The sequence below is a fragment of the Polyodon spathula genome, chromosome 17 (assembly GCF_017654505.1).
Source record: "Polyodon spathula isolate WHYD16114869_AA chromosome 17, ASM1765450v1, whole genome shotgun sequence".
Classification (NCBI taxonomy): domain Eukaryota; kingdom Metazoa; phylum Chordata; class Actinopteri; order Acipenseriformes; family Polyodontidae; genus Polyodon; species Polyodon spathula.
In genome coordinates, this window is record NC_054550.1 from 3,758,603 (window position 1) to 3,782,684 (window position 24,082).

The window sequence follows — 24,082 nt, forward strand, 5'->3', positions numbered from 1 at the left end:
TTTTAGACAGAGCAGACAACGTCACTCAACTGACAGGACTTTTGCAGAATGGAGAGCTACAGTAATTAGCAGGTCTGATTTTCAGACAGCCTATAGTTCTTCACACTTTAGCTGATGATTAATTAATGTAGTTTGACCCTTTTCCACGGTATTGTTTTAAAGGGAAAAAAGTCACATCGCATATAAGACTTTAAGCTGAACACGTCACTGATGTCTGCTTTATTTATATATTTATGTTTGATAGTCCGGGGTTAGCCACAGTGTAGTTTACAATAAACCTAGGTCGTACTGAACTCATAGTAGATCAAACTGCTATGCAATGGGAGCCTTATTTCCATCCCTGCACCACCTAACATATCCGTCGTTCTATATAACTTTCACAAATTTGAACTGTAGAAAGAAAAAAAAAACTTAACCAGCGAATTCATTATAAAATGCAATTATATCACTGAGTTTGTTTGAATGAACTAGTAGCCACAAGTCATAAGAGTACCATTTCATTCTGAACCAGTTCTATTTTCGTCCTGTGCAAATTCTCCACTGAAACCAACAGAGGGCGACTCTGAAGTGTGGTGTTTCTACTGGAAAACTGAAAATCTTTCTTCGGCCTGCATATAGTTTGGCTTGTGTGGCCAAAACAGAGTGGCTTTTGCCTTGTTGTATTATAATCCGGGACTCTGTCAACTCCGCCCAGTTCAGACAGTGCAGAGCTGGGCACGAAATGGCTGCGGTTGGGGAGTCTGTCAGATTGGAGCGAGGTAAATAAACGCCAAAAAAAACCCCATTGTTTTGTAATGACGATGGTATAAGGGCCTGTTATTTGATTTAGTATATCTAACATGTTAATATTTAAAAGCAGACTCCACAGTAAGGGCTCTGTACACGGGGTAGTATTTCTCTGTTTCAATTGGCACTGGGCTACGGTAGCTAAACTAGGTGTTTACAACTGAATACAGGTATAGACCATTGTGTAACATTACATTACTTGCACAATGCTTCTGCATCCGTAAAACCTATTATGAAATAACAATTATGAAAACATTCAGATTGTATTGTTTGTAAACTGTAAATACAGTATAATTGTAAATCTCGAAAAACTGCTCGCTTCTAAATCTTTTGTAGTCATCTTTGTATTACTTTAGTATAAATACATGTTAATTTGGATTCATATGTTGTTTTTTTCTGACTTTATGTGAACGAAAAATACACACATTTGCCCATTTTCCCATTGGAAATAGTGATATTTTGAAATATCACTGTCCTGGTCACAAAAGCAACGTTTGTGGGGAATAATAGCCATTTTCTATACTTTTGAGGCATAAGTAATTAGGAAATAACAATTAACAGGAACAAAAATTGTGTTACATAGTGTAATAATAAGAACAACAGATGTAGCTGTCGGTGGCCGTTTGTTGACATGATCTGTTAAATAGTATATATGAAGAAGTCTTACGGATTGTTCTAGCTAGTATTGTTTGCCTTAAAGTCGCACATTGGACTTTTTATTTACAATTATTAAAATTTTCTTTATCTTTGAAGGAGAATTGCGAAATAATAATGCACGCAGTTCTTTATTCGGGGGTGTATGTATGTATTGCTTTTACGGAGCAAGCAGGGCCTGATCCTAAACCTGCTGCTATAACTCGAGAGCGAGTTTGAGTAGAAAATGCAGACAGTGCGCTGTAGCAGATAATTCGATTTTACAGTTGATGGATTTCAGGAGATGCCAACTTGTACAATAATAATAATACTTGGTAAAGACAAACCCGTGCGCTTGACCACACAATGTGGTGAAGACTCATATTGCAGGCCCTAGTGGGTTGTCGGTGTGGGGGAGGGGTATCGCTGCCCAGTATTATCTCCTTACATTTTTTAGTCGTGCATTACAATCAGCCTCGAATGTTTTTTAGTGACACAGATGAGTCGGTACCGTTAAGCTCTAGAGTGAAATGATAGGACAGCTTAAAGTAATCACTCAGTGGGTCTAGTCATGCACAATCTCTAAATTAATTCTGATGATTGTATGGTAAATGATACTCACATAAAATGATATATATATATATATATATATAATATATATATATATATATATAATATATATATTATATATATATAACCTAAATATTATATATATATATATATATATATATATATATATATATATCTATATATATATATATATATATATAAATATACTTGGATCCAGTTTCAGTTGCAAGTACAACACAATAAGTCAAAAGTTGCTTCCTGTTACGCAATAATTTTCTACACACAGCAGATCAGATTCACACAACTGCAATTAGACCATGTGACCTACAGCAGAGGAAATAAGGTAGCAGCTTTTAATCTATAGCAGGGATGGGAATAAGACTCCTATTGCATAGCAGTTTTACCCATTCAAGGTTTTACTACAAGCTTAATTAGCCACAGTGTGTAGGTAACAAGCTTGTGTGTGTGAGTGAATTAAACTTAGTGAAACTAGGAAAGGATCAAACCACCATACAATGGGAGTCATATTTCCATACTTGTATAGTTTTATTATTAATATGCATAGCCTTGCAAGTGTAACCAAATAGCCTTCAGCTCTACAATAACGGGAGCAACAATGTCATTAACGCTATTAGAGAAAGACAGTGGGTAGACATTTCTGGATCCTCTTTACATTGTGTTTTGCTGTGCAAATCACAGACATCTCTCGGGCCATCGAGCTGTTGGATAAGTTGCAGAGGACCGGAGAGGTGCCTCCGCAGAAACTGCAGGCTTTACAGCGAGTCCTGCAGAGTGAGTTCTGCAATGCAGTGAGAGAGGTAAGAGAGAGGAAGCATTAAACACAAATAAGCAAATCTTTACCCAGTCTTCAGTAGCAATGCAGTGTGTACTAAATGCCTTTATCTCCCAGGTGTACGAACATGTGTACGAGACCGTGGATATCAATAGCAGTCCAGAAGTAAGAGCCAACGCTACAGCCAAGGTATACATGAACTTTTACTCATCAGATATTACTTGTTTATGTACACAAAGCGTACTATAAGGTTCCATAGTTGTTCTCTGAGCATAAAAAAGCTACTGGTCCTCAAAGGGGGTTTTAAGTGATTTTTGTGCAGTCAGTGGAGCCTTGCTGAAAGAATACACAGCATGCAACCTTTTCTCCCCTGTCAGTGACATCTGATCTCTCAGGGTATCAAGCTGTAACACAGGCAGCTATTGGCAACTCGTTAGTAATAGACGTGCAGTTTTTGAGAGCTGACGGCTGTACAACGCAGTCGGCTGAGAGAACATTTTATGGCCCTCCCTTTTCAATTCGATCATGAACAACTTTTATCTCATTCTGGATTTCATACTAATAAGTGCTGGGACAACCCTTTCTTGCCAGAAAAGTTACTCCGTTTGTTTTTTATTAAAAAAAAAAAAAAAAAAAAAAACAAACAAACAAAAAAAACTTCAACCTTTGTGAAGTTAGAGAAGTAACCAAAAGACTGACCGACTCTATTATTATTATAAATATTATTAATAATTAATGATATTATTATACTAATATGATTCTGGCAATGTGTCTGTGTTTTCGAATGTTTTTAGTAAATATGGGTTTATGCTGCCTTATTGTAATCCTGTGCTGTATACAAAAGAACATTTGAATATTGATTTGAATGCACAAAGAATATTCCAATGTGAAAAAAAAAAAATCATATCTGTGCAAACGCTGCATACAATGTGGTCTGTTGCGTGCTGGTCAGCTGCCCACCCCTCTGTGTGTGACCCTCGCAGGCAACTGTGGCTGCCTTCGCTGCCAGCGAGGGCCATTCCCACCCCCGGGTAGTGGAGCTGCCCAAGACGGAGGAGGGGCTGGGCTTCAACATCATGGGAGGGAAGGAGCAGAATTCCCCCATCTACATCTCCCGCATCATCCCAGGAGGCATCGCGGACAGGCATGGGGGTCTCAAGAGAGGGGACCAGCTTCTCTCCGTCAACGGAGTGGTGAGTAGGGCTTCCAGCGGCTTAGAAGAGGGACATGTAACAGTATTAACGACATGGACGTCAAATGTATTGCTTACACATCAGCATTTGTGCAGTGTGAGGACATTTATGATGTTTGTGGTTCCTATTGCAATTACTCAAATACTGCATTTAAAAAAAAAAAAAAGAAAAAGATCATCCAGTTTTATATTATCAAATGCTAGTGCCGTGGGATCACAGCTGTTCTCTGCCACAATTACAACAGGATACTAACTAGCAGTTTAATAGGCTGTCTCTTTAAAGACATTTTGGCTGATCTAGTTTATGCAATACAGGGATGGAAATAAGACTCCCATAGCACTTCAATCCATTCTTGGTTTTACTGAGTTTAATAAGAAGCACCTGATCTTGTTACCTGTACTCTGGCACATCCAGCTTATTGTAAAACCTGGAATGGGTGAGAGTGCTGTGCGACAGGAGTCTTATTTCCATCCCTGCTTTTCCTTTCCTTCCTTCATAAGAGTGTTGAAGGTGAGCACCATGAGAAGGCAGTGGAGCTGCTCAAGGAAGCCCAGGAGACGGTGAAGTTAGTGGTGCGATACACGCCCAGGGTGCTGGAAGAAATGGAGTCTCGCTTCGAGAAGATTAGGTCGGCCAAACGCAGGCAGCAGATGAGCTTTTCCTGAGTAACCCCAAGCACTCGCTGCCACACAGAGGCCTCTTTTCTGCTGTCTTCACAGGAAACAGCTCAGTTATTGATAAAAACATTGCTCACTGTTTTATATTATTACTACTAAGTGACGTGCGTTTGTGAGTATGTGTGCATTATGGAATTTTTAGTCCATGGATATTTGTGATAACTGGTAAAAATATATGACAAATTAAGAGTTTTAGATATACGTACATAATATATAAAATGTGTGTGTGTGTGTGTGTGTGTGTGTGTGTGTGTGTGTGTGTGTGTATATATATATATATATATATATATATATATATATATATATATATATATATATATATATATATAAAATGTTAATTTCCATACAACAAGAAAATTGCGAAAACATGCATATAAATTATAATAGCATGGGAGGTACACAAGGACTGGACAAATTAATTAGAAACACCTAGAGTAGGGACCCAGCATAGACATCCAGGGAGTACTGATATGACATATCATCCAAAACTAGCCTCCTCAAGTACAGGGGGAGGGTTTGAGTTCAGCAGCATTCTTCTTCAGAATGGCCTGTAGAGTCATTGCTTCACCTTATGAAACTACTTCAACTATGTCTCGACATGAAAGCACCTGCCAACCAAGCTTCTACCAGCACGTTTTCAGTGAAACTGCCTTGTTACAGAGAGAAGCAATGCGTGTATATTACTGATTGGTGTTCCAAATATTTTGTTCAACTCCGTAATTAATGTCAGACAGTTCCTATGCAACATGAGTGACAATTTGAAATTGGGATCATAAACACTGCACTGAATGTAAGCTTACTGTTTTCAATTTATTTTTCACAATACTCCGTTTCAATGGGGTGTTTTTTTTTTACTTTATTTGCTTGGTACCATATCGTTGACTTATTGGAAATTTAAATTCACCGTTTCGTGTTGTTGTTATGAATATTATTATTTAAAGAACACATTTTCCATATGTAAGACTTACTACGTTCCACGGTTTTGAGAAATAAAGACCTATTGTGCTATAGTTTGATTGCAAAATTGTAGCTGTTTTGCAATTGTAGAGACACATAGATTATAGACATGTGGTCAAGTCCTGTCAGCACTTCTGTTCCGGTGAAACGGGATATGTAAATCTGTACAAACATATCGCTTATTGAAATAAATAACACCTTGAACTTTTGCCAAACATATCTAGTTTCAGAATTACAGTAGGTGTCGATGAGGGTGGACTTGTATTATCTCTAAGTGATAAGTAACTCAGTTGGGCTTGAACTAACAGCTTTATGGAAAAGATGGATTTGATTTAGAATTCTGGAGTGGCTTAAGCAGAATAATGACCACAATCTGCTGCACTTGTTTTATGTACTGGAAAGAAATGCAAATATTAAATCAGATTTGGGTTTGGTTTCCTGCTGTAAGACTTTATAAAGCAAATAGTGAGCGTATCTTTCACCTGTTATGGTATAGCCCCAGAGATGAGAGACATGAAGAATATGTATCTCTCTCATGTTGGTAAAGGTGTAATGCATTGATCCCATGGTCTGTACTGGATTTTATTATCTAGCCTCCATTCGCTACAAATTGCTGTTCTCGCGCGGGCATGCTCGTAAGCAGAGAATTGCACATGCTTAATAAATGGCTGTACTCGCAGAAATCAACTGTTTTGTGACAGAAAACCAGGGAGGATTAAAGTATGATTAGTGTACATTTCACCAAGTAGAAAATTCCACTCATCAGTCCCTGAATAATATCTTAAATGCAATTGTAACTGCTGAAATAACGTTTAGTCGTGTTTCAATCAAACCCCAGTTGGCTCTTGTTCGTAAATGCATGGCAATTGAAAGATTACGATGTTGACAGCATGGAGGAGAAATTCGAAACGGCTTCAACTGTTGGAAGCAGTCTCCCCGGCCTTGAGAACCTGATGCTTTTTATTATTTATTCTTTGGCTGAACGAACAAAGAAAATTTTTTTTGCATATTTCTGCACTGACACTAACTGAGCTTGGTCAGCATTTGGCTTCAGATTTGCACTGTGGTGTCTACAGGGGCCCAGTAGCGTTCAGTTTGCATGGTGCAGTTTTATGATTGACAATCTGAGTGTATTTCCTGCAAAAACAGTGCAACAAAACCCTTGAAGCTCCTAATTTGCTTTCCTGAATGTAACTGAACTTGTTCGTAACTATCATAACCTACTATTGCTGCATTTAACCACTGGTGTGAATCCATTTGGCTGCACAACACAATCTGGCATACAAGGTTTAGCAAACTGGAAGAATGTAGTTAACCATCACAAATAAATGTTATTTACTGAATTGTATTCCGATTTCTGTAGTTCAGACTTTTAAAATGTTTTATTATTAGAACAATATTTGTATTTACTGGAAGTCTGGGCAATTGTAGGCTAATAGAATGAATTAGTATAACGTGCCCTTTGTTGTAATCCAATTCCACCATTGTGTTTACTTTGTGAATTAGTGTTTTGTAGCACCTGTTCATACTATGATATTTTCATTTTGATAAATGGTTTCATAGATACTTTTTAAATGATTTTTACTCTTTTTTTTTTCTGATGGCATTATTTACACTTTTCGAGTATCAAGGCCAAAATCCTGAATTTTAATAACGGTATATGGATTGATTTGTTACTTTAGATTAATAGAGTAGACCATGTGATTATTATTTTATTTGTAAAACATAATTGGGGATGTAAGAATTAGGAAATGCTAATTTATTTGAATAGAAACTGCACAGAATAAATGATATCACAAAAGACAACCGTGTTCTTTCTTTGTTCATGGTGCATTGCGAGTTAAGAGGCTATCATTCAGATTTTTAGCTTGTCAAATGTATTTTTTTGCCACTTTATTATGTAATGTTTCTACATGGAAATTGCAAAATTCAAATGAGTAAATACATAGATTACAAAACTATATATATATATATATATATATATATATACACACACACACACACACACACACACACACACACACACAAGCCTAGTACTAATTTCAGTTCCAATGCAAGCATGCAACATTCAGAATTACAAGCCTTGGATTTGTAAAAATAGCAGGTTTAGCCTGCCAGGATTGGAGGGGGTCTATCTCAAACTGAGACAAGAGGAAGAAAGCAGAGAGCCCTGCGTCGAGCTGCAAACTGTCCAGCCATCTGGTTATGTGGAGAAGCCTTTCCGTCCCGAAAATGTGCACAATCTGCTCTAAATCAGCAGGTGTTTTACTGTTGATAAAATCTATAAAAACAGAAAGCTGTTTCTGTTGTGCCTAGTGAAACGTGCAGCACGGTGCAGAAAAATGTGACACATCCCGCAATTGCCAATTTTGACCACCGGATGATGCCAGTGAAAACAAATACTGAAACAAATCTGTTTTTGTTACGTGTATAGAGCAATGCATGTATGCGGCATCAATTGTCCACTGGGCTGCAGCCAGAAAATAACCCATTCCAGCGTGCGGCAAAGATAGTGGTGCAAAGTTAAACATTCCACCACCAGATGACACTGTTGAGCTGCGAATAGTCTCCTCGGTACAGACTTCAGCACACCCCAAACAGTGAGCTTGCTCGGAACCGGGTCATCAAGCGTGTGGTTGAAGGGAATCAATGCTTATATTTACTGCATAACTGCACTAGAATAAAGGTAATAAAGCGAACACCATTGTTAGCTGTATGTGGTCCGGAACAGTTCGTTAGCAGCCTGAACTGTTTAGCATTATGTTCTTAGGTAATCAAATGAGAGAGAGAGAGAGAGACGGAGGGGCGGGGGGACGGAACTGCACGGCAGTCTGTTCCAGATGTTCCGCGGAGTGGTTTGACATTTAACAATCGTCAGTTGAACATAATTTAATCTAGCATTTACATGCGTAAACCCAACTGTTTACACTGTCGTTTTCCACTCAATACGGTTAACGTTACGCTCTCGTATGCTGTGGTTTGCTCTGGCAGATGTTAACAAACTAACGTGCCTTTCAGGCGTCCAGAAGCATCAGCGCACGGAGTATAGATAGACGCTTTCAGCAATCCCAGGACAGAATACGTGGCTGTTTGCTATGTAAATTGATTATATTCTCTGCAATTTCCTTATTAAATATCTAGCATACACATGGTGTACAAGTGCCTATTCATCCCTAGCAAACTGCAGCGAATTATGCAAATACGATTTGAATCCAAAATAACCATGGGTTGTTTGCTACAGTTTGTATTCACAGCAGACTCGAGAATCATCTGATGCATTTTATTTTATTTATTTTATATTTGTTTTACTTAGATGAATTGTCTTTTGAAGATACATATTTAGTCACAAAACTAGACCCACATATTGTCGATAATTATACAGCGAGTGCAGTGTTTGGACTATATATTTTTTTTTTATTTTCTAAAAGGAAATAAACATTAAGGAACTTGTAGTGCTACCGGCCCATTAGGTACCAACGCATTTTTTCTTTAAAAAAACAGTGCACAAGCTAAATTTATGTAATTTGCTACATTACATCTAGACTTCACTTTTGCCGTTAACAAAATGGGATTAAGTTATCATAACAATATAGATAAAGAGAAAATTAAAAATAACAGGTTTGATGCCAGTTAAAAACGCTGCAGAAAATGAGTCTCTCCTCAGATGAGGACAATAGCACTTAATGGGTTAACCATGGGGTATTCTGTGCTTTGCCCTGTGATTAGCTGTGCTTACCTATGCCTTATCACGCGTTTGCTGTACTTGTATCATGGTATGTCACAGGAAACTTCTGTAAGGGAACTACTACTATGGCAGCTAAAACAGACGTTACTGGATTGTTTCTCTGCCACTAAATACATTTTCTATTGTAAGTACCCATTTTCCTTTCTCTAAACTTAAGGTCAATAAAATAAAAAGCATTTCTTTTCAGGCCTGATGGTACTAGAAGCTGTGTTTCTTCCTGGTAGTAGAAACACCCCAAAATGCTCATCTGGAGGTGCTGCGGAGGTTCTAATGGTTCTCGTTTATGATATCAGGTACCTTTTTAAAGTCTGGATTTTGTTTCTGTGTGTGTGTGTAAAAATAAATAAATAAATAAAAGCTATTGTCAGAAGTTCAGGGACGTGACCAATATTTTTGTATTGATTACTCCACAAACCGAATGCTGTTATATAACCGTCTATTAAAAAATATATGCAGAATGTATTATTAAATCTTAAGAACAGGAACAGGAAGCCGAACCCCTACTGCAACACAGAAATCTGCGGAGTTGATGAGTACAAGACAAGCCACAGACACACAATGTCTGAAGCGCCCTGAACCACCGTTCAATCTGCAGGCCATATTTTGCATTTCAAGAGTGCTATTAATAATTGAAACCCATGACACGGCACTGTAAGCCACTGAAAAAAAAAAAAAAAAAAAAAACTCAAAGCCTCCCCACCCCGCCACCAGCGACTGACCCCCATCACCCCCTGACCCCACCACCAGCGAATGACCCCCATCCCTCCCCGACCCCGCCACCAGCGACTGACCCCCATCTCTCCCCGCCACCAGCGACTGACCCCCATCTCTCCCCGCCACCAGCGACTGACCCCCATCACCCCCTGACCCCACCACCAGCGAATGACCCCCATCCCTCCCCGACCCCGCCACCAGCGACTGACCCCCATCTCTCCCCGAATGACCCCCATCACACCCTACCCCAGCCACCAGCGGAGACTGGACCCTTCCCTCCAACCACCCCGCCACCAGCGAATGACCCCATCCCACCTCACCCCGCCCACGACCAGCGACTGACCCCACCCCACCACCAGCGAATGACCCCCATACCCACACCAACCCACCCCGGACGGGTCCCTGACGCCACCAGGGAATGACCCCCATCACACCCTCACCCTGCACCACCAAGAGACTGACCCCACATCCCTGGGAGCGCACCCCTGACCCCCACCCCCCGCCACCAGCGACTGACCCCCATCACTCCCCGACCACCAGCGACTGACCCCCATCACTCCCCGACCCCACCACCAGCGAATGACCCCCATCCCTCCCCGACCCCGCCACCAGCGACTGACCCCCATCTCTCCCCGCCACCAGCGACTGACCCCCATCTCTCCCCGCCACCAGCGACTGACCCCCATCTCTCCCCGCCACCAGCGACTGACCCCCATCTCTCCCCGCCACCAGCGACTGACCCCCATCTCTCCCCGCCACCAGCGACTGACCCCCATCTCTCCCCGCCACCAGCGACTGACCCCCATCTCTCCCCGCCACCAGCGACTGACCCCCATCTCTCCCCGCCACCAGCGACTGACCCCCATCTCTCCCCGCCACCAGCGACTGACCCCCATCACCCCCTGACCCCACCACCAGCGACTGACCCCCATCCCTCCCCGACCCCGCCACCAGCGACTGACCCCCATCCCTCCCCGACCCCGCCACCAGCGACTGACCCCCATCTCTCCCCGACCCCGCCACCAGCGACTGACCCCCATCTCTCCCCGCCACCAGCCTGACCCCCATCCCTCCCCGACCCCGCCACCAGCGACTGACCCCCATCACCCCCTGACCCCACCACCAGCGAATGACCCCCATCCCTCCCCGACCCCGCCACCAGCGACTGACCCCCATCTCTCCCCGCCACCAGCGACTGACCCCCATCACCCCCTGACCCCACCACCAGCGAATGACCCCCATCCCTCCCCGACCCCGCCACCAGCGACTGACCCCCATCCCTCCCCGACCCCGCCACCAGCGACTGACCCCCATCCCTCCCCGACCCCACCACCAGCGACTGACCCCCATCCCTCCCCGACCCCGCCACCAGCGACTGACCCCCATCTCTCCCCGCCACCAGCGACTGACCCCCATCCCTCCCCCACCCGTTTCACCGTCTTTCGTTTTGCGCAACACTGCTAGCATATTAATTGCCTCTCCGTCAGATTCGCCAATGGTTAACGTCAGACGGTCATTAATATGTAATCAGGCGTTTTCATATTCAGAAGGCCGTGCTGTCAGCTCCGACACAGGGAACGGAGCTTCTTGTAATTCTGGTTGTGTGATACAAGTAAACGTGCGGAATGGCTGAAAGCCTGCGCTGTATCTTCCAGCAAACAAAACGCAGGAAAAGGAAAGAAGTACATTGACTCGTATTTTTCTGCCGTGAACTGAGTTAAAAAAAAGGGAATAGGGAGTGTTTGGGATATTGCTGCTTCCCCCGTCTAACGGGGCAGAGAAAAACGTGAATAACGAAAGGTGTTTACCAGCGACTTACTGCTGCAGACTATACTAGTAGTACCAGCCTAATGTCGATTGAAGGGAAGCGAGACTTGTCTTTCACAGTAAATAAATACATTTGCATATTTTGGTTTTAAAGACAAAACAGCAAACCAAGAATAGCTGGATTATGTTTGGCTAAATATTGAAATTAATCGAGTTTTTTGTTTCAATTGAAATAGAACATATACATTATCCTGCTTTAATTGCATTGTGTTATATCAGACTAGGAAAGGACACTGGACGTTTTTTTTTTCTTTCTTCAACAAACCAAAGATTTCAGCGATTGCCTGTGTTAGTACAATTTAACTGTGAGAATGCTGGCTGCACGTATCCTGTGTTCGTGGTTGATCCTGATTTGTGGAAGCGCTGAGGTGCAAGGCGACTCTTCCCCGGCTCCTTGCCCGGCTCCGTGCCGGTGCGACGGGGATGGAGGTGCAGATTGCTCTGGTAAAGGACTGACCACCGTTCCAATGGGGCTGAGCGCCTTCACCTACTATCTGTAAGTAGAAACAAAACAGCCACAACACTATCAAAACACAAGTTTGTTTTATGCGTAGTACAGAAGTTTATCCACAACGCGCCTCTCTGTTTTTTATTGTATTTATTTATTTGATATCTTGAAATAAACCAAAAAAGTTTAACTGTTAAGATCAGTTTGTAAAACAGGTAAAAAGTGAAGACAGCTGTCGGTATGCATCTTCAAAATAAAGTCTTTTTAAGTTGCCTTATAATCAGTTTCTGCCATGTCTGATGCACACGGCAGTTGACTTTAAGTTCATTATAAACTATTGTTCATCAATTCACCCAAGTTGCCAGATCGTGTATACATTGATAATTTTTTTTTTTTTTTTTTTTTTTAACTTTTGTTTACTTAACGCAGAGCTGTTAACATTGCTCGATTTCTTTTAACTTAACGCAGTTTAGGAGTTGATTGACTTTAGGATTGATTAACTGCTGAAAATGCATTAGTGTTTGAAAACAATGGACATGTCTTTAAAGTATTTATTTAATGCCATGCCGTGTATGCAATGCGTAGCCAGTACTCGCCTGTTTGAGAGTGGATGAGCAATTCACAGCGAGCGATGATACTGAAGCAATGATAATAGAAACAATATATTGGAAACAGTTTGTCGAAACACCAGCTCTCCTTTCAAAATAATTGGCGGTGTCCTTCTTTAAAAAATAACATTTCACTTGTCCCATGTGGTGGCACACGGCACTTGAAAGTAATTTTATTTGTATCAGATTTTTTATTTATTTATTTAAATATGATATTTATAATGTTTGCTTTGGACGCTGAAGTTCAACGAACTTGTGCAACATTCCCTGGCCGTTACTTGCACACAGTTACTTTTAAAGAAAATGAGCAAATCAAGAAAGACCAACATTTTCAGATTTAGTTTAGGAATGCATCCACTTTTAGTTGAGAGAATTGCATTGCCTTCCAGTTGCACGCGTGCTCAAGTACCCGCACACTTGTTTATGTGTTAAACGGGTGTACTGGTGTGAGAGGTGCTGTTATAAACGGGTGCACTGGTATGCTAGCGATGGTGTTAAACGGGTGTACTGGTGTGAGAGGTGCTGTTATAAACGGGTGCACTGGTATGCTAGCGATGGTGTTAAACTGGTGTACTGGTGTGAGAGGTGCTGTTATAAACGGGTGCACTGGTATGCTAGCGATGGTGTTAAACGGGTGTACTGGTGTGAGAGGCGCTGTTATAAACGGGTGCACTGGTATGCTAGCGATGGTTTTAAACTGGTGCACTGGTGTGAGAGGTGCTGTTATAAACGGGTGCACCGGCATGCTAGCGAAGGTGTTAAACGGGTGCACTGGTGTGAGAGGTGCTGTTATAAACGGGTGCACTGGTATGCTAGCGATGGTTTTAAACTGGTGCACTGGTGTGAGAGGTGCTGTTATAAACGGGTGCATCGGCATGCTAGCGAACGTGTTAAACGGGTGCACTGGTATGATCGCGATGCTGTTATAAACGATACATGTTTTAATCTGGAGGGTAGGCCTACCCTTGATTCAATATGCCACTGAAACATCTTTTTGTCACTTGATACATTTGCATGTTGGGGCAGCGTGTGATTCTTGTTGCTATTTGTTTGATGGAGTCTCTAAATAGGGTTAAGATGGGTAATTTGTTTTAGGACAGCGCGGTGTTCGGGCACCAAGGTTACAGGTGGAGGCGATTGCAAGAATGCCATGTCTAAAATGCCAGCTGCTAATTACCAATGGCTGACAAGTTTATTATTGGCAACGATTATATGAGTCTGCAAACAGTATGGTAAATCAAAGGATGTGTCAGCAGCCAGTCAAAACTATTTTTTTTTTTTTTTTTTTTTTTTTACATACATATTTGTAATCTTAAATAATAAAACTTCACATTGTGTTTATAATTACTGTGTATTTACATAGTAGTAACTTAGAAAATAGATGTACACATACTTACACATACTTACAAAGTTAGGATGCATAGTTGCAATGTACTTAATGTGTATTGTTTTTGCCCGATATATAACCCTAACCCTTTTCTGATGCAATTGTGTACTTGCATATATGGTGCAAAAAGATTTGCACATTAATAACATTGTAATTGTGTGTAAATACATATCTATTTAGTAACTACTATGTAAATACACAGTAATTGGAGAAACTTCATATAAAGTGTTACCCTTTTTAAACTGATCATCTTTAGCTCATCTTGTAGCGTGGCCAGCTTCCACTCTGATGAATGGTTGGAAGCTAAAGCAGTGAAACCTGTCCCAGAGGGTGGCAACATCTGGTAATGCCCGATGTGCCAGGGGGTTATTGCGATTTATAAGTTGGTGAATTACCTGAGACTGATAATTTGTCCTCCACCTGATAATCTTTCAAGAGCTAACTATTGCTACACTTCTTAATCGCTTGCTTTAGCTTCTTAGTGACCGAAATGCTGCTTTTTTGAAGATGGCACCATTGAAATGGAAATATCGCTCCGAGATCAAAGACCACTCCTGTTTAAATACTGTATCCATTTGAGTCAGCAAAATGCAAATGCATTAACAGAAAAAAAAGAAATGACCGTGTAAGTCCCGATAGATAATGGTGCTGTTGTAAATGATTTATCTTTTCTCAAAGCTTGTCTGGTTTTACATGTTAATTGCTTATTGGAATTGCTTATTGAAAAATGGAGTAACTGCCCCCCCCCCTACCCCTTACCCCTTTCCCCTCTGTCTTTAAAGGGCTGTGTTTGCATGCAGACAAGCCAGCACTTTAGCTCATTAGTGAAGACTGAGGCTAGGGGGAGGGAGTCCCTCAGGTAACAATCATATAGCTATTATTTCATATAATTCCACATAATTACTGTTTCATGCTGCTGTCACTCTGCATTATTTTCAGGTACAAAAGCTGTTTTGATTACCAGCATGCATCTGCAAGGCCCTGACAATAGATTAGCACAATATGCCCTCTGGTGCTTTATATATATATATATATAAAGGAAGTTGGCAGATTTTTTTTGTGGTAGAGTGAAAGCACAAAGTGTGATAAATTATGAAAGATTTTTTTTGTTGTTTTAAAAGAAAGATAGTTAAGTAAAACACTTTTTAAAAATCAAATTATAATGTTGGTTTAGTATTAAACATTGCATTGTGTGGTGAGTTTTTGGTAGCCTAAATGAACAATTCAAAGTTACTAGATTGTTTGCATGTTTATTTATCTGCTCTAGCACAGGCTGAAGCAGTGGGTGGGTTGTTTAGTTTTTGCCCATATGATGCTTTTGAATGTGTGAAGATATTCAACAGTGCTTGTTTCACACAGGAACACGATATGCTAATTGCTTCAGTGAAGGAATTTGTCTTAGTGGTTTAACAGGGAGGACAAGGAGCTAAGTGGTCATTGTTCCAGTAGAAGTTTCTTGATCTCCTTGGGCCATGGTGCCTCCCAGCTGTAAAACTTCTAGAAAGCAGGACTCTTTCCAGTGAATACAATTTTAAACAAATGAATGCATTTATGTTCAACACACCGACCTTGCTTTTAGTACTACAGAGTCAGTTTCATTGCCCCACTAGCATTTTTGGTGCTTTGAAAACCGAGCAGGGAAAACCCCCCCTTCTTCAACCCTGTGAAGCCAGCAGTTCAGTTTCTGCATGGCTAGGTCTCAGTAGCCAGTCCTGGACCCTGATCTCCAGTGGGAGAGTCTGATGTGGCTTTACTTTCAACAGCCATGTCAGCGACTAAAAACATATGGAATCCTTCAACATCACCTCGCCCCACAACCCGACAAACCGGGGAACTTGTCACATGACACGAGTGTTAGGGTTGCCCTCTCTCTCTCTCCAAATCCCTCCCTCCGTCCCTCTCCCGAGTGTGTATCAACGGCAGACTTGATGGGAGCAGAAATATTTTGAGAGGCTTCAACTGGACGTGTGAGATATTTATAAGCAACGGTTGACCTTAAAGAGACAGATGACAGTCTCTTCCACACGCTTTCCTAGAGCAAACCTGCATGCACCAGGGAGGACTGGATTTGGGTGTTGTAGGTTTGCAATGGAAACACTTGTTTATGATCCACAGGTCCTTCAACTTTAATTTTTATTTTCCAGCAATCTCTGCTATAATATATTTGCTATTGGCTTTGCAGACCTTGGACGAATCTTGGACTGCCTAATGCAGCATTAGATAGTCCAAGATTAGTGCTAATCGAGGTCTGTGAAACCAGCTCAGAAGACCATTTTAGGCCCATTTTTTCTTTTATGATGATGATAGTATGCCCTTTGTTGCTCATTATGCAAATATATTTCAAATTATTTTTTCCCTGTTTTTATAATAGCTGGTTCAGTAACTGCAGTACAGTGTGCTCTTGGCAAAAAGCCTGAGGTACTATGAAGACTTTTATTTGTATGCATGTTATCTTGGATTGCAAGGCAGGGTGGTGGTTTTACCTCTCAAAGCTGAGCACACCAGAACTTAATTCAATTCACCAAGCCAGGGAGCAGAGTCAGAGAGCTCAAATTTAATAGGGCTTCTTAAACAAGATCATTAAACTGAACAGGGGTCCACATTATCATCTAGGTAGAGATTTGTAAATGACAGGTAATGGTAAATGCTTTTGATTATGTCTCGGCACCAATATTTACATTACAGCAGTAACTTTGCTACATGCCTCAGGATTCCTGTTGTATTCTTGTATTCTTTCTTTTATGCATCGTGCAGTGAAATGCATATTGTACATCTTGTAAACTGCACATTCAGTATCTGTATTTGTTTCTCTAAGAGGACATGTTGAAGAACATTAAGATGTATACACCTAGCAAGTATGAACATGCATTCTCCGGGTACTTTTAGTTAGTGTTTGTATTAATATTACTGTGGTTTGCTTAAAGGCAATATCTTGCCTGGTTAAAACACAAAGAGCTAGCATTGAACTACATGTTAATGTTTGATAGGGCCTCCAATATATATGTTCTGTTTGCATTGGTGTTGCAAGGGCCGAATCTCATTCCTGTATTAGAATGCATAACTGTTTACCATTTGGCTATCCTGGAGCCAGAATCTGTGATTTATTTACCAGGTGAAAAGCTGCACTCTGTCTGCTTGCCTGCTTATCTGCATTGTATTTTTCTTTATCTTTTTGTGGGAGATGCATTACTGGATAAGAGATCTGGTATCTCACCGCTGGCAAACCCGCCAAGTATTCTGCAGTAGCCAAAGTGCTTTTCTGGTAATAGTTGTGTTGTGTGTCTCATGCCAAAAGAGAAAAGCAAGTACAATGCAATCAGTTTCTGTTCTCCTCTGAATTGAACATCTCTTCAGTTACTTGGTTAAGACCTGACCTCACCCCAGTCTTGAAGAACCCTGTAGCTATTGTTGACCCAGCAGATTAGTGGATAGGTCACCTTTGGCTTCTAGTCGGTGTTCTTGTTTGTTTGTATTCAAGGCTCCCTGCAATTATTTAGGATTGTGTTACTATACAGGAATGGAAATAAGACTCCTACAGCATTGCACTTTCACCCAGTCCAGTTTTGCATACAAGCTTGATTAGCCACAGTGTATAAGTAACAAGCTCAGGTGCGTCTTATTAAACCCAAAGTAAAACCACGAATGGATCAAACCTGATATGTAATGGGAGTCTTATTGCCATCCTTGAAAGGTATTAAGGTGTATTTGAATTATTGATTCTGTTGGCCGGTGTTACAGGACTCGAAGGACCCTCAGTGAACAAACCTGGTGAAATGTGTAGTGTGCTTCAATGAAAGATATCTTTAGCTTAGAGGTAAATGCATTGGTCACTAATTCTTTATGTGTATAACTATTGATCGTGTTCTTACTGTCATGTGTCTCTCTCTCTCTCTCTCCCTCTCACATATGTTTAATTATTCTCCTTGGCTCAGAGAGAGATTTCCTTTCAGTAATTAACCTTTCCCCCCCCCCCCCCCCCCCCCCCCCCCCCCCCCCCCCCCCCCCCCCCCCCCCCCCCCCCCCCCCGCCAGCCTTTTCTGAACAGTCAGTTTGTTAGCTTAGCTAGTGCAGGTGCTGTCTGGAGCATCATCCACTAATATAATTGACACATCTGACAAGCAGGCAGCTGAGTGCAACCAGGCTGTCAAACAGTCATGCTGTCACTGAAACCCTTCCGCAGAGCTTGAGGTAAATAAATCAAAACACGTGGTTGAAGGTTCACAGTGAAACCAGGCTGCTATTGCACTCAAAGGTCTAGTGGGAGGCTCATTGTGGGGGTGCTGATACTAGTAGTAGTAATGGCCTTTAAGAAGTCACATTTTCATTGTCAGTTTACAGTCTCGGTATGGCACTGGCAGTAAAAATGTCAGTGCCCAGGATGAGAGGAAAATAATCTTCCAGTCAGCTTTTAAAACACTGCTGAACTGAACAGGTGTGTCGTCTGGAAGTGCAATGCCATGCTCCTTGGTTACTGGGTCGGCATAAAACTATAACTTCAAAAACCTACTGTTCTTGTTAAGCTGAACAATGTGGCAAGTAAAGGCTGACAAATTGCTTTTGCATGAGTTCCCTGGAACACCCCTGAAGCAGACAGTGGTTTATCCTGCAGTAGCAGCCTGTCTGCAGGTAGGATTAGTGCATTTAGTAGGGCAGAGGGTCACCTCTGGCTCAGTGCAGTCCAGGGTTAAAATCCGCTCAGCTTGGCTGCTGGCTCTCTGGGGGCCTACATGACACCAGCCTAGAGACGAGGCAGTTGTGTTGCATTGCCAAAAAATAGAGGGTCATGTTAGAAGGTTGATTTTTATTTCCATTTTTAACTAAAGGATTTAGAAGCCAACCTTTCCCAGAAGGTTTGTTCTGGTTTTGTAATGATTTCTCAAATCCTTGACAGCACGAGATCTTCAGAAAATAAAAACACACAAATTTTACCAGGCCACAAATAAACAACTCGGACATATCATTGTGAATGTGTGGGTTGCTGTGCGTAGTGAGAGGGTGATGCAAGTGCTCCAAACAAGGACAGACACAAAGTTCATGGTTCAAGTTTTAATTCTCCTTTGTCACTTTCACCACTCAAAAATAATAAAGATGGCTTTACCCAACGATGGGTATCGCCAGCGCCAAAATGAGGGGTTACAGTCCCGAAATAATAATACAAAAACAAAGACACAACACAAACAGACACATCTCCGGACAGTGCTCTTAGTGTAGGTGCGGTACTGAAACAGTGATGCTGGTTAAGTGCAGGTGTGGTGGAGTCCGGGTGAATGCCGCCTGCCGACACAAAAACACACACTTAACTCCGTTTTTCCAAAAACAGTCCTCGTTTCCTCCAATCAATCACAAGAAAGGAACCGATCACAATGTCACGTCCCCCAAAATGCCCTCAGCCCCGCCCCCTCTGATAGCTAGTTCAATCACATCTCCTCCAATTCATGAATGAAACTTCACTCACCGTACTAGGGCGATGACTCCTGGTACCGTGACGCCGTCCCTTTCCTTAATGGCCGGCTTCCAACTGCCCCCGGAATGAACTGCCCAACCATTCAGTACGGGGCACGTAATTCCTGCTGTGCAGTGCTCTCACAGGTCAAGAGGGACATTGTTGATTCAGATTCATTCGCTCTTTGTCACAATCATATTTTTGGGGCTTGTACAACAAGTAGTCTTAAGTAGTTACCTTTTTTTTTTTTTTTTTGTAAATTTTAGAAATGTAACTGTTTTTTTTTTAAAAAATAGCTTTTGAGAATTCAGGATAATGTTATAATTAAAAAAAAAAAACAAACAAACAAAAAAAATCATATTTTAATAAAACCAATCCAGTCTGATCTTGGAGACTTTTAACAAGAGTTACAGTAAGTGGCATATTTACGACTACGGTCTAATTAAAAGCGAACCAGAACCCCATTACTTTCCTTCTCGCTTGACACCTGATAGGGCTATTTGCTTTAAATCCGCTTAAACCCTGGCCGTGTTTGCGTGTCTGTACAGGGGGCTTGGTGGGGCTGGGTCCCCCTGGCTCTCTCGTCTGTCCTCAGGCCATGCCTGGTGGTGCAGGTAGGGCAGCTTATTAAGGTTTAGGCAGGGTTAAATGGTTTACAGCAGTGCAATGAAAGAAGACTGGCTGGTACATTTCTGTTTGTCTCACTGTCTAGAGGTAATGGGAGCTGCTGTTTTTGCCTCTTTGATTTTTTGCATTGCTTAAGCTGGCTGAGAGCCAGGTTGCATTTTATTTCCCTCTTTCCTCTGAGGGGAGGGGGAGCGGGCAGCAATGCCTGGATACTGTGAGCTGGGGTCAAATTCCAGTTCCATTTCCTTTTTAACATCAATGAATTAGTTCCAGCACAGCATTGCTCAAGAGTGCAATTAGCAGTATTCTGTTAAACATGTGCTTCTCACAGTGGCAACAAATTACTTTAAATCGAAGTCACTGTTAATCAATTAAACTGACTTAAAATGAAAGCAGTTGGACAACCACAACAATTACTGGTGTCTCTAAAATATCAATTCTAAGTCTTTTGAAACGTGCTCCAAAGTCTAGCCAGGTTAGTCAGCAGCACAAGAGATAGCCCACACATTTTGAATAGCAGGAAGGAGGCAGGGGTTGAAGGGGCACTCTGACCCGTGCACCATGCTCTGGTGTTCTGCACCGCCAGGCTGCCAAATCAGGGCATTTCCACATCATCCCTCTTAACTCTGATTCAATCAATACTTTAGATGTGGCATAAAGTCTCTGTTTGATTTGTTTCCGGTGTGTGACGCTTGTTTTCTGAAGCAGGAACACATAAAAGAGAAGCTTATAGGCACAGTCGGTTGCAAAAAATAATATTGCGGCAGACTGTTAGGCGCAGGGTTTATTGGGTTTAAACAATGCATAGGCTTTCTAATGGAGAAACAACATACACATACACATATATATATATACATACATACACACACACACACACACAATACAGGTGTGGTCTAGAATGAATAAATGAATCAATATTCATTTTATATAGCACCTTTCATAGTGGACCACTATCACAAAGCGCTTTACAAGATGCAGCAAAAAGAAGAAAATCTGTATTACTTTAAATACAGAGAAATGCATAATACATGAAAAAAAGCATAATACATTAAATACAGCGGAAAGTGCATAATGGATGATAGTAGCATAATAGATGGAAGAGTAGCAGCAACACAGCAGCTTATAGCAGATATCAGGCTTAAAGAGCATGGAAAGCAAGAGAGAACAGGCGGGTCTTGAGAGTCAATTTAAAGTGAGCGACGGTGGGAGCATCACGCAATAAAGCTGGGAGAGAGTTCCAAAGAGTCAGAGCCATGAAGCTAAATGAGAGCTCTTGCCGAGTGTGATGCACTTTTGTTTGGGGAGAATAAGCAGGCCAGAGGTGGAGGACCTCAGCTTGAGGGCAGGGACGTGGTGGGTCAGCAGGTTGATGAGGTACTCAGGACCTACGTGATGAAGGGAATTGTAGGTGAGCAGGAGAGTTTTGAAAATAATCATGAACTTTACAGGTTGCCAGTGCAGCTGGGCAAGATGGGACGGGATGGGGGGAAGGTGTTCAGCTGAAGAAAATTGGCAGACATCCAGGCCTCAATGTCTTGAATGCAAGCCGAGAGCCAGACCATGGCAGAATGGCTTCCAGGGACAAGTTTTAAGTAGAGCTGGGTGTCGTCAGCATAGGAGTGAAACATGACGCTGTGTTGGCGAATGAGGTGACTTAAAGGAAGCATGTTGATATTGAAGAGAAGGGACCCCCAAGAAGAGATCCATGGGGGACACCACAAGTGACTGGGTTTGCAACACCACTACATCCAGCAAAGAAAACCAACTGCATGCATCTGAATAGGTAAGAGGTTCCATAGATTCCAGCATGAAAGTCTGGATGTTTTCAGATGAAGAGGATCTTAAGTATTTAATGTCTTGGTAAACGCAACAGCTTAAGGAACATTAAAGCTGCTGTCATTCTTGAAACCGATTTGCACCATCTCAGATTTTTTTAATTTTATGTCATCAATATCTTCCAGTCGCTCGACAACAGCCGGAGCCCAGATGAGATCTCGCCATCAGGCAAGCTTGAAATTGGATTTGCACTCTGTGTCTTCTCCACTTTCTCTCTTTGCTACCAGGGTGACACTCGACCTGTTTGTACTTTGCAGATATGATCTACTAAGATGAAAATTACATAGACTGCAGTGACTTGAGCAATAGAAGCTGACACCCTTCCATCCTTCCTTCCTTCCTTCCTGTCTCTGTTTCTCTTGCTGTAGGACACATTGCTAACAATTCTCATTCATAAATTCCTTATGTGTGTGTGTGTGTGCAATTCAGGCTTCTCCTTTCGTTCTAAATCAACTAGCAATTAGGATTGAAAAAAGTTTTAAAGTATTTAGTCAAAATATTGGGGGAGAACTGCTGACAGCAATGAAAGGGTTAAGTAAAAGAAAAAAAAGTACCTGCAGGTACTGAAGGGTAATTTTAGGACAAGCGCCAAGATGGTCAAGTCTGATAAAGTAGGTTTTTTCTTGAATGAAGCCCTGGTAGTCCAGCACAGCCTGTGGGCAGAGCATTCACAAAGTTTTCCAGGGAATGTTTTACACCAATCACTGCCAAATTGAGCCTTAAATGCTAAATCCCTTTTCATGGGTTGCATGCAGACATCCGTCCACTTCCTGGGCACCTGCTCTGGGCTGCCTGTGTCTGCCACAGTGAGTGTAGCCCCCTTGAGGAGGATGTGCTCTGTGGCATAGGGTCCACAGATTCATACATCAGAGGAGGCTTGAGCTTTCCTGTTTAGAGATCATGATAATCAAGGTGAAATCTAGCCCTTGCACAGTGCTGTGCTGGGATTGTGAATGGTTTTTAAATTGGGGGGGGGGGGGCTTGCATTTCAGTGTTTTGATAAGGGAATTTCATGTAATGTTTAAATTAACTGCTGTTCTGTTCAATACAGTTTATTTTTACTCAGCTGCATATATATTGTTACCCGTTACTTTCAGTCCTTTACAATAGAAGCTATGTGATATGTGATTGCTTGTGAACTTCAGAAATCTCTAATAATGCAGACCATGCATGAGAGAGAGGAAACAAAGCTCATTGTGGTGGAGTATTGTGGGATATGGAGAATGTGCAGGCCCCACTAAAGGAAGGTTGCTTTGTGTGTGCGCATCTCTTTCACTCAGTCGTGGAAGTGCTTCTTTATTAACAAGTTTGGCTGCTCCAAGTCCTCCGCATGGCAACTGACTGGGATCTCTCTCTCACTCACTGTGCGTTTTACAAGAGACTGGTGGACCCCAGTACCATCTAACGCACTGTAAATAACTCCCCAGAATGACGGCTTTGTTAGGTATTTGTTCCTGCTGTGCATTCCCCCTGCATCTCTGCCACCCCACCCCTTTTACTGTGGTGAACCATGAACAAGAAGAAACCCATCACATTAGAGACACAAGGAGGCTGGGGAGAGGGGGAGAGGAAGAGGAGGAGGGGGGCTTCAGCTGTCAGGTTTCTGCTAGACACTCTGGGATCTGCACAGAGACACAGACAGTCAGGGATTAAGTTACAGTTTTGTCATTATTTCAGTTTATTCCCCCCCCTCCCCCCCCCTTGTCTATGGGCCTCCTTGCCTCTTGTTCCACCTGTCTGTTTTAAAACCGAACAAGGAGTTTTTAAACAGAGACCAGCTAGAGCTGTATTAACAAAGAAAGAAGAAAATAAAAATAAACACTCCAGCTTCTGTGCAT

At 41.9% G+C, this 24,082-nt stretch overlaps 2 protein-coding genes across 2 annotated transcripts in view; both read left to right on the top strand.

Moving 5' to 3' along the window:
* Positions 1–651: 651 nt before the first annotated feature.
* LOC121329989 (protein lin-7 homolog C-like) lies at positions 652–7,401 on the top strand. The gene is made up of 5 exons (XM_041276171.1): positions 652–758; positions 2,689–2,807; positions 2,900–2,971; positions 3,766–3,975; positions 4,476–7,401. Exons 1-5 carry the CDS (start codon positions 722–724, stop codon positions 4,638–4,640), a joined length of 603 nt encoding a protein of 200 aa, XP_041132105.1. The 5' UTR covers positions 652–721; the 3' UTR covers positions 4,641–7,401.
* Positions 7,402–11,632: 4,231 nt separating this feature from the next.
* LOC121330192 (leucine-rich repeat-containing G-protein coupled receptor 4-like) overlaps positions 11,633–24,082 on the top strand; it is a 50,377-nt gene continuing 37,927 nt past the window's right edge. Inside the window, exon 1 of the mRNA XM_041276531.1 lies at positions 11,633–12,391. Within this exon, the coding sequence (XP_041132465.1) occupies positions 12,207–12,391 (185 nt within the window). The 5' untranslated portion in view covers positions 11,633–12,206. The remainder of the gene's footprint in view (positions 12,392–24,082) is intronic.